This window comes from Lepisma saccharinum, chromosome 29, assembly GCF_977018435.1.
Source record: "Lepisma saccharinum chromosome 29, izLepSacc3.1, whole genome shotgun sequence".
Classification (NCBI taxonomy): Eukaryota; Metazoa; Arthropoda; class Insecta; order Zygentoma; family Lepismatidae; genus Lepisma; species Lepisma saccharinum.
Window position 1 is genome coordinate 16256689 of NC_139257.1, and position 12135 is coordinate 16268823.

General features: G+C 38.5%; 1 protein-coding gene across 1 annotated transcript in view; it reads left to right on the forward strand.

Annotated features, from left to right (window-relative positions):
- The window catches only part of LOC145981409 (uncharacterized), a 58242-nt gene that overhangs the window by 17523 nt on the left and 28584 nt on the right, over positions 1 to 12135 (forward strand). Inside the window, exons 4-6 of the mRNA XM_083114646.1 lie at positions 2338 to 2482; positions 5580 to 5717; positions 6657 to 6738. Coding sequence (XP_082970772.1) covers positions 2338 to 2482; positions 5580 to 5717; positions 6657 to 6738 — 365 coding nt within the window. The remainder of the gene's footprint in view (positions 1 to 2337; positions 2483 to 5579; positions 5718 to 6656; positions 6739 to 12135) is intronic.

The window sequence follows — 12135 nt, forward strand, 5'->3', positions numbered from 1 at the left end:
GAAACCCTTCCTCGTATATATTCCCCAATACGAACTAGTAAATTAAATTACATAAAATTCACAACATTCAAAGTTCGAAAATTGTGGTGTTTACATTAAGTAACCAAATTATATTTATATTTCATTGACACGTCTTTGTTCCTAATTAATAACACACACACACACACACACACACACACACACACACACACACACACACACACACACACACACACACACACACACACACACACACACACACACATATATATATATATATATATATATATATATATATATATATATATATATATATATATATATATACGTATATCATTTCAACACTAGCAGATTAATTTGCTGCGGTGCTACACACAGCACAGTCTGTTTGTTACAGTCAAACATACGCTTGTGGCTGTTCAGTGTTTAAACTGTTTACTTCAAAATAGTATTCGCGTCGGTTGTGAAAGTAAAATAACAGTATCACATTACGAAATTAGACATACGAGCTATTTATTTAAAACGATAATAATAATTAGTAGACTCTTCACTAAACAAATAAAACATTCGCTCCAATCATTTATATAGCTGTATTGGTCGAATCTTTTTCTTCCTTGCTGCCTTGAATAAACAGTCGAACATCTATTGCCTTTCTTCTTCTTCTACTTCCTACTTCAGCTGGCCAGTGTGCTCCTCAGTTCTGATTGGTAGTTCTATGGTATTAAGGATGGATTTAGAGACGGTTTCTAATTCTGTCGGGAACTGAATAAGAGAAAGCTTTTACACGATCCTTAAGTAACGAAGCTAGAAGTCGATGGCGAAGTGAGGACCTACCTAACTGCCGTGTGAGACTGGCTACCTTTACTGGCCCGATGATGCCATATGGTATCATTGTGCTGATTACGAAATGGATGTGCTTTCTGGACCTTCATACTCTTATGTTTGGGTGGAAACTCTGACACAGGTCTGAAGCAAGCCTAGGAAATTCACATTGATGACGCCCATCTCCGCAACATATCCATGCCATATTTCCGAACAGTGTTTCACATTTTGGCTCATTATTCAACTTGTATGGCACCCAGGAACATGAAACATGTTTCATTCTCTTTGGAAATGTCCATTCTTTGAAAAGAATACTAAGGTTTGCACCTTCTTTCCAAAAAAAACGGGAGAAGAGGGGGCAAACTCCAGATTTTTATGTTTTTTCCCCTTGAAATTCGGGGAGCGCGCCACCCCCCAACCACCCTTCCTCGTTCGGCGTTCTGAATTGTACACGGATGCATGCTCTGATGTTTTAGCTGAAAAACGAAACTTATCCGAAGTAGATTGCTCCTATAGTGCTTGAGTTATAACAAGTCTCTTACAAAAATGCAAATTACCTATTTTTCGTAAAAGAACATAGTTTTCACATTTTGGCTTATTATTCAACTTCAATGGCACCCAGGAACATGAAGCATGTTTCATTCTCTTTGGAAACGTCCATTCTTTGAAAATAATACTAAAGTTGGAACCTCTCCCCAAAATATCGGGAGAAGAGGGGGCAAACTCCAGATTTTTATGTTTTTTTCCATTGAAATTCGGGGGTCGTGCCCCCCAAAGCCCCCTTCCTCGGTCCGGCGTTCTAAATTGTACACAGTTGCATGCGCTGATGTTTTTAGCTTCAAAACAAAAGTTATCCGAAGTAGATTGCTCCCATAGTGTCCGAGTTATAACAATTTTCCTCCAAAGAGTGTTCGAATACAAAATTCCCGCCGAGAAGCCTGAGCCAGAACGGGGTTACTTTCGTACACCTGCTCGGCTGTCTAAAGGGAATTCAGAACATATATCAATATATTACGCATTTCTCTCATTGTATACATATACAAATATGCATACATACATACACACACTCTTTCTATATATCTATATATCAAGGGATCCGGGTTCGATACCCGGTGGAGGCACGTAGTGGTTCAGATCCCACTTTAAACTGTAGGTCCAGTCCCGATTAGGTTTACTGTGCACAAAGCGAACTTAAAACACCAAACAAACAAACAAGCATCATATCTAGGGATGAACATTATCGGAAACTTGATATCGAGATATATCGTCAAGAAAATATCGTCACAGACGATACGATATATTTTCCGTATCGTGATATCGGCAACATATCGTCCCCATGATATATATCGCCAAATATCGGACGATATATCGTCTAGTTGATATCGCCTTTACGATATTTTTTCAATATCGCGATATATCGTCCAGACAATATATCGCCCAATACAAATCATATCCAATAAGTCACCCGTTGCATTGCATTGCAAACAGCGACAAAGTGTCCAGTACGGCTGTACTTTAACTGAGTGTTGGTTCCAGGTACGCGTCCCTGCAGTCCCAGGTGACCCTGTTGAAGGAGAGTTCCGAGGAGCGTCTGCAGACGGTGAGGAAGGCCTGCAGGCAGCAACTGGCGGACGAGATCTGCCGACTGTCTGGCTTCTACAAGCACGCTGCAGACCAACAGGTAGGGCATCCAAAAGGGTAGAATCAGTGTTGCCACAATCTGAGGACATCATTTCCCTTTCCGAGGGGCAAAATTTCCCTTTTTGGACCATCTTTTCCCTTCACCTAAACAAATATATTAATTATTATTATTATTAGCAGAAGTAGTAGCAGCAGCAGCAATAGTAGTAAAATTTCCGTTGGTCCATGTTCGTATGAATAAAAAATGTTACACAAATTTTTCACATACAAGTCAGCTTCATCGCTTTCTGGTCAGATGTCCCAGGGTTGAATAATGGTCATGAATGCATTAAATCGTTAATTATCATCGTTACAATTATTCGAAGATACAGAGAAGCAACATACAATAAACTTAAAAGAAATATAAATAGATACAAGCTTATATTCAAGAGAGCAGAAATAAGAAGAATCAGAAAAAAATAAAAATGTGAATATGAAACTGGAACTTAACATAAATTGTAATAATGTAGAGTCAGAAGTCTTAAAATTTCCCTGAAATTGTGATATTTTTAATCGAAATTCCCTTTTCCATTTTGGCTAAAATTTCGGTCCGAACTTCCCTTCAAAAGGGAAATTTCCCTTCATGTGGCAACACTGGGTAGGATGTTTGTAGTCATCTGTGTTCATGCAGTCTCTCTACTCCCGTCAGGTTAGAGCGCTGCAGCGAGAAGATTTCGCTCGAGCGCCAAATAGTTCGCACGGACGACGCCAGATAGCGTACGGAATTGAGAGCTTCTTCTCTTGAGTGCTCGAACAGGCAAAACGATCGGTATACGCTCGAAACCCAGAAGTACACGTATAACCATAATTTGTCTGTGGTAGTGGGGCCTCAAATATGGATCGTGAAGTGAACTTAAGTGAACGTAGTCATTGTCTCCATGTAAATATGAAGTTTAGGCTATCTTAGCGATACAGGGATATATGAAAATGAAATAAGATGATTGTGGGCTGAAACTGCCAGTACAGTTTTTTTTTTTTTTTTTTTTTTTTTTTTTTTTTTTTTTTTTTTTTTTTTGCAAGAAAATTGAATCGGCAGGTTTAAGAAGGGAATGAAGACCAAGAAATGGCAAAATGACCTTTTGTACTCGACATCATCGGAAAGCGTCGCTCTACACGTGAGTGTGAAGAAAGATATAAAAAGCAGTCCCTAGAGGAAGATAAAGAACCCTGATATCAACGTAAAGTGTAAGAAGGAAATGGATACCGGACCTATTACAATGCCACATTACCAATAAACGAAAAAAGTCAATGCTATAAGGAAAATCATTCCCTACATTCCAGACGACAAAAAAAAAATTCTACGACGTCATGCTAACTTTGTCTACAACTTCTCACCCCGATGAAGATCAGTCGGTGGATGAATGACTGTTTGTTGTTTGACTTGGCTTCAAATTTCCAAAATTTGGACATTATTTTGTATTATTCATTCCATTGTGCACTTTCTTGTTATAAACTACACGAGAATATATTTTATTTTCCATTGTACACTTTATTTCCGTTTTTTTTTCAGCAAAAACTTCATACGCTCTAAGAAGGAAATAAATCCACCACCTTTCTTACATTATATATAAGTTCTGGTTGCATGTACATTGTTTTTCACGTACTCCTCTATACCTACACAGGGTTCTCACGTTCCAGTACGAATTTTGTTGTTCTTGGACGCACACTCTACCACTTATACAGTTGTTTTTTTATTTCCCACAAATTTACTTTTTGAACTTATTCCCTTCTTAAACCTGCCGATTGAATTGAAATCGAGGGGGTCAATTTTCCCTCTGTGCCTCCGTGCAGGTGCCCTTGGCCGTCAGTGTTTGCCACCCCCTTGTGCGCCTATTCCCGATTTCCGTCCATGGTTGGGGAGAGGGCAATGCCCCCTGCCCCCTTTGTGGTTGCGCCACTGCCGGTGCCTTTTTGCTCTGTCCTTATTCCGCAATCTCCCTGGCTGTGACAGGACATTTACCTGTGGAATTTCCATCTCATCGCCTTCGAGTTGCGATAGTCATATGTAGAGACCGGATTTTAAAGGGAAGTCCTTTTTTATTTTTCAACAACAGTGTTATATTCCACCAACAAGATTACATACATGGTTTTGAATTTTCTTTCTGGTCCTTTTTTCCCTTTCGAAGAAACATCTTACATGATCCCTTTATTGACAAGATATCAAATATCTTGGAGAACTGTTTCTTCCCTAAACAAAACATTCAAGAATTGTCTATTTGGTACAGTTTAGAGGAATGAAAGAACAAGCGCCTTCTACCTTACCTTCCCTGGGTGTTGGGAGCACGTTGAAGCGATTGTTAAACAATGCGATCTGGGCTTACGCAGGAACAAACTCATTGTAAGCGGCACTCCTGTTGGGTTGAAGGTGTACTTATCTGCTAGATTTAGACTTTTGTTGTGAAGTTTTTTAGAATAGTTTTAACTGTAACTGTGTGAAGTGACGACAGTATCGAGTTTCAGCGAAATGATGGAGCAGGTACAAGTGGAAGCAAGCTATGGAATGCGATAAGCTGTTGCAGGAAGATTTCATTGAAATGGATGGTACTTTACCTTCAAGAAAAAGAACTATGGTTTATTTTTGCACTCCACTAAAAATATTAAATTTCGTACTAATGTATCCCTTTTTATATATGAATGGTATATACTGTGCTTTCATTTAAAATAATAATTTTAGTGGAGTGCAAAGAAAACTATAGTTCTTGTCCTCCACTTTTGGAAATAATTCCCCCTTTCTTTGTGCTTTTTAGAGGATTTTTTCCCCCTTTAAAATCCGGTCTCTAGTCATAAGATGGGAAGAAAAACTTTGTGGCCGAAAAAAGTCAGTATCGAATGCACCGTTCTCGAACGGACGTTAGATGGAGCCACTGGCAACAAGACGTTAAAAATATACCTGCAAATCATCACGATCCCAAAGTTTGACTTGATAACTTAGCAGTAGGTGCTCTGAAATTGAGTGCCAGGGACGCAGGTGCGATTTAAGGTCGAGCAGCAATTTTGATTGACTGTTTCAATCAGTTATAGCAATTCCCTCATGCGACATTCAGTAGATCTTCCATATACCAGCGGTCTTAGCTCTTCGCACCGTCTCTCAATTGCAGGTCGCCAGGAAGCTGAAGGAATTCGAGGAGGAGGCAGGGATCGCCCGGCTGAAAGAAGAACTGGAGGAGATGACGTCGCAGCTCTCCCTCTCGAGAGGAGAAGTGTCCTCCCTGCAAGGCAAGCTCGCCGGTCTCAGGGTGAGTACAAGTCCGAGATCAATAGGGTGTCATCTTCTTTCGGAAATTGCACAGACGGGAGAGTGATCCTATTCAGAAGTGATGGCAATGGAAATCGTATTTTAGGGCGATGTCTATCTTTCATCTCATCTCTTCTGAGATGCGTTTCCGTTACTTTTCTGCAAGCTACCCTTTTCTTCTCCTAGCATCGTAAAAATAACACTATTTCATGCTCCTCGTCACCTTGGGGTCAGAGAGTTCAGTCGCGTACCCATCAGGGAGCAGAGGAAAACGAGAATTTTGATTTGATTTGATTTTTGTTATTTGTTGATTTGGTTTATTTTACTTCGCCTTTCTGCCACACTTGGCTAATTGCAAAAATGAGGATAAGTGACGATTTGAAATTGATGATAAACTCAGGCCTGGATTCGAATCCACGAACTCTGGAATAGTAGCGCGCTGTGCTTACTACTGCGCCACAGAGGTCAGCGTATCTGACGTCGCTTTTCTGCCACTTTTGGCTAATCGCAACGATGATGATAAATTAATGCAGGGGCACAAAGAACACCCGTGCCCAGGCCAGGGTTTGAACCCGGGATCCCTGGCGCTTTTATAACTACTCCGGCACGGAGTTTGCGAGAATTTTGGAGCCAAAATATCTCTGTAAAGAGACCGAGATGAAGTAGTTGGTTAGCGAATCGGATTTGCAGATCCGTCGTAGCTTCAATCCCCAACACCGACAAAAAAAATCCACCTGAAAACGAGAGAAGAGGTGTTGTATCGAAACGAAGTGGAGTTCATATATAGTTGGTAAAAAAATTGGCAGACAATAAATAATATACGTTTAAGATTTGCAACAAATTGCAGTGTAGAAATCGCGCCCCCTAATATTTTTACGGTAGTTGTATTGGAGGGTGAAGTCGAGTCATCGGAGTGAGTATTTTGAACTTTTTCTTGCAGATCAAATACACTAAGCTTCGTCACCAGTTGGCGCTCCAGGATTCGACGAAATTTCAGCTTCAAGAGAACGTCAGGAGGCTAAGTGAGTTAAACTCCCTTATTAGGCACTAATTATTTTACATGACGTCGGGTCGAATTAAGCGGTAGGTGGAGAGATTAGTCATGGACAAGGACTAGATCGTAATTGCTTTGACGTCGCTTCAATCATTATCTACTTGCCAAGTAGTCAGTGGAACACGCTACGTCCAAGATTCGAACGTTGGGTATATCGTTACTTTTGACCCATAATTCATGTCATAATATAATCCCCATCGTGGAAATTAATACGATCAACCTCTTACGACGGTGTAACGTCATTATATTCTAAACATTTGAAATACGTGTTCTACCTATAGAGTGAATCAAGCAACTCTATAAGGCGATTATATATATCAAGGACGTATTTATGGAGGTCCAGGGGGTTCAGAACCCCCAGAAAGACTTACCAGGTACTGAAATTAATTAATGAAAATATACTTTTTTAGTATTTGTTGTAACGGAAAATTATTTCTTTCCGCCGGACCTATTAGAAGGCAAGGATTATATTGTGATCATACGGTTATGAAGGGCAGTATCAAAGAAGTTTATGCAGACTGTTACTTATAATAATATGCATAAAACATTAATCAGGAACTTTACTCTTTGTGCACTGGATCTAAGGTCCTTCTTTTTTTATTCAATAAATATTCAATTTTCTATCTATTTGACATTAATTTCCCAGCCAGTGCAGTTCTTTTATGCAAAATTTTGCGATATTTAATTACACCTAAGCTAGATAATGAATAGGTGCTGTTATATCATATTTTTACCTATGCACGTAATAACAACAATACATGATTAATTAATTTACATATTCAATCAATGCGATTATTTTAATTTAATCATTTACATTATTATTATTATATTATTATTATTTCTGAGGTTTGGTTCGGACCCGAAATATATTTCTATATACGTGCTTATATATATATATATATATATATATATATATATATATATATATATATGTATGTATGTATGTATGTATGTATGTATACAGAGGTTGATTCATTTATATTGAGCCGAATTCGAATGTGCCACGTACCTAGGAAATGCCGTGTTTCCACCACTGGTTGTGTTCGATCTGTAGGCCACCGGGTCATTCCATGTCAAATCATCCAGAATTTTGTGAAAATGTCACCCACCATCTCCGATTTTGATGAAATTCAGTATACTTATAGAACTTTTCATGCTGATTACAAAAATGAAAACTTTTTTGAGATTGGTCAAGTGGTTCAGAAATTACGCGATTTTAAAAATCTCCCTGTACGCCACATGCGGGTCCACTTTGAATGACACGCATTAGGTTATAAATTATAGTATCTTCTCTCAGGTTTGCCGTAGAAACTTCAAGTTTGATTTCTTTTGCTCAGGAGATTGTAAGCTTTCATTTAAATAAGGTTTCTGATCAGTGTATCAATAATCATGTATTTTATGTATAGTTTCATGTATTTTTTTAGAAAAATAAATGACTAACTTCAAGAGCGAATTTCGTGCAATGCCCCCCCTTCAATTTCACCCAAATTTTATATACAGGTAGCTGAGAGTGGGTACTAATGCTTGATGGAAAAATTGGGATGGGCGGTTCAGAGACAGGGTGATAAAAAAATCATTTGCATTAAAAGTTAATCTTATTAAAAATACTTATGTATTTAGCACAAAGTCTGAAGTACAATATGTTTTGAGGTATAATATTCAAAATTTCTGTTCACCATGTGTGAAGGTAAGCATAGGCGTAACCTGGTGGGGGCAAAGGGAATCATTTTCCCTATCCAAAATTTATAGATTAATTAAAACCTACAAGTTAAATATATTTTGTGAACCTCCTGGCACTTGAGGAACAAACAAAAAAAGAATAATTATTGTGATTTTTCAAATGTATTTAGCAAATAATCTTTGACACTATTTTTATGGGACTGAAAACTTTGATTCTCTCAACCAAAGATAGTTCCCAAGTTCCCAAGTTACGCCCATGAAGATACTACCGAAAAATACTTACTCGATTGTATTCTATGCATTGCTAAAATTTCATGCACTATAAATTGTGCCGTTCACATTTTCTTTTCCCAACTGTAAAAAAAATATATCTGTACCTTCTCTGGATGCTACGTAAAAGGATTTTCTTGGAATTGCTGGCCTGGAAAGGAAGCTATGCTTTGTTGCATGCTAACTTCAATTCATATCTACTTGTATGTGAAAACTTAAGTGTTTTAGGTGGACTGTCGAGCTAGGAAACAGTCATCGTTGAAGGAGTGGATCTTTGGATTTTGTTGAACTTGGAATGGAGGAGAAAGAAATAGGCGCAAGTGGAATAAATGACACAATATTCAAAATATCGTGGTCAGCATTCAAATGATTTCTTAATTAAAATCGTTCAAGCAAAGTTGATTCTGTGTTTCATCATTTATTTGCAGTAGTAATGTAGATTTATGAAGACATACGGATTATGTACTAGAAACACAATTTGTAATTTTTACACAAATCAATGATCATTAACTGTAAGTTTCTTTCACAGTAACTGTAAAGTAACTCAGTTACTTTCAAAGTACCAGTAACTGTAACAGAGTTACTTTTTAAATGAGTAACTGAAACTCTGTTACTTTTAAAAATAACTTACCGAACACTATAAATAACCTGTAGCCTAAGTTCAAAGCAGTGCATACTTAATCTTCCTGGTGCTGTTGTATAGTACCTTGCAATCACTGACACATTGTACTGCGGGTTGTTATCATTTCACCTTACGTGATTAATAAGAAATTTATGCCTCAAATACTATTTGTATGGAATTGGTACTTCATTGCTGAACTTGTTACTTGATACCGTTGACTTCTATACAAGTCTTCTAAGTGTTCCAACCACCCCATCACAAGGAGATTTTCTCTGGTATGTGGCAAGAAAAGCTCCATTTGGAAAAACTTCAATCAGCACAAATGTGTATTATTAATTCTTACTTTATATTACGTATCTCCGTGAAGAGTATAAAAAAAATCCATATTGAGATAAAATGCACAAAAAGAAGAATGTTCTCGTAGAAAATTTGCTAAGTTTGGGAATGCTAATGACTATTATTATAATATTTTTTTAAAAAAATTGAAGACAGTTGAAACTAACTTAGATAGAGTGGAACTTCGATTTTACGTTGTTCAGGGGACCAAGCTGAAAGAACTTAGAATGAGAGAAAATGTAAAACCGAGGAAAATTTGCTATGTTGGGACCACCAATATTGAATGTAAAATGCAGGGAAATGTAAAATCGAGGAACTTGAAATCGGGGTTCCACTGCAATTATTATTTGTAGGTTTGAATTAATGTATACATTTTGGATAGGGAAAATGATTCCCTTTGCCCCACCAGGTTACGCCTATGCTTACCTTCACACATAGTGAACAGAAATTTTGAATATTATACCTCAAAACATATTGTACTTCAGACTTTGTGCTAAATACATAAGTATTTTTAATAAGATTAACTTTTAATGCAAATGATTTTTTTATCACCCTGTCTCTGAACCGCCCATCCCAATTTTTCCATCAAGCATTAGTACCCACTCTCAGCTACCTGTATATAAAATTTGGGTGAAATTGAAGGGGGGGCATTGCACGAAATTCGCTCTTGAAGTTAGTCATTTATTTTTCTAAAAAAATACATGAAACTATACATAAAATACATGATTATTGATACACTGATCAGAAACCTTATTTAAATGAAAGCTTACAATCTCCTGAGCAAAAGAAATCAAACTTGAAGTTTCTACGGCAAACCTGAGAGAAGATACTATAATTTATAACCTAATGCGTGTCATTCAAAGTGGACCCGCATGTGGCGTACAGGGAGATTTTTAAAATCGCGTAATTTCTGAACCCCTTGACCAATCTAAAAAAAATTGTCATTTTTGTAATTAGCATCAAAAGTTCTATAAGTATACCGAATTTCGTCAAAATCGGAGATGGTGGGTGACATGGCCTGGATGATTTGACGTGGAATGACCCCACCACTACTGACTATTGCCCGGCATCGGAGTTTCCATTGCAGGAGACAGCGTTGCAACTGGACCATGGGTATTGCACCCCACTCCTCTTACAGGCTTTCCACAGGTCGAAGACGGCGCGGACTCGACGATGGGACAGGCGCAGCTTGAGGAGTCCGAAAGCAGAATAGTCCATTGGGCTGGCATCTGGACTCTCGACAGGGATGTCAGAGAAGGAAATTGCAGAAATTCCAGTTTCCTGTTCCATACGGCGGTAGAATTCCAGCGGTTTTTGCCGTGTGGCTGGATGCTTTGTCTTGGTGCAGTTCAACCTGGTTCACATCTTGTCTGGTTTCAGGGTGTGCACACTGCTCTTGTGAACGACCTTGAGGCGTAAATCCCTGTGAATGGCGCGGTTGAGTGTCGCCTGCGATGTGCGGCATTTGCTGGCCATCGCACGCTGTCTCACGGAGGTCGCCATACGCCGAACAACACTCAATAGCGGCGGGGTCCTCTTCACGGGAGGCCGGTTTCTAGCTGCTAGCGTCGGTGTGGTGGGCCCAGGACTCTGTGCCGCATATTTCCGTATAATACGAATTACAGTGGCACGACCTACATGAAAATTACGCACTTTACACATTTCTACGATGCGCGACGCTGTGAACTTACCGTCGGAAAGGGCGACAATGTACCCCTCCCAGAATCTGTTACGTTTCGGCGGCATCAGACTACGCTCGACCACACTACTCTACTGCGTGACTAACGAGATACTGTTGATTGCCTCGTGGCAATCTCACGGCGATGCGTTGCGCATGCGCGGTACAGTTGCACATTGAATTCGGCTCAGTATAAATGAATCAACCTCTGTATTAGTTCAATACTTCAAATGATCCATTATACACTTCCAGTTTAAACGAACATTTGTTACACCTATATAACACGTACATCATTTCATCAAATCACAATCACAGAATATTTGTTAAAATGTATTTGTTGAAATGTGGCCTCACTTCTTGGAATATTTAGCCATCTTTGCTTCCCAATGTTGATGATGATATAAAATTCTCTGTATTTGTTTAGAATAAAATACCATTTTGTGTTATGGGAAGGGGTAACAAAAAAACTCTACCCTCTTTGAGATAATTTAGAGAAAGGTTTGCCCACCGCCGAAAGTTGCCATCTATGCGTCCGTGTTTGAAATTAACGCCTTCCCTGTAGCCAAGATCTCTTCGATATCTTTATCAGCCGAATCAATAGGCCATTTCATGATTACTATGTGAAGAATGTTCCACTTTTATCGTCTTTGTTAAGAACATCTAGGGGATAAGAGTATTACAACTCCTATGATCAATATGGAGATGGTAAAGTTTCTTGGTTAAATATTAATTAATCAAATTTTGGCTTGATCAGAAATTTGTAAGAAAAAAGTTAATAT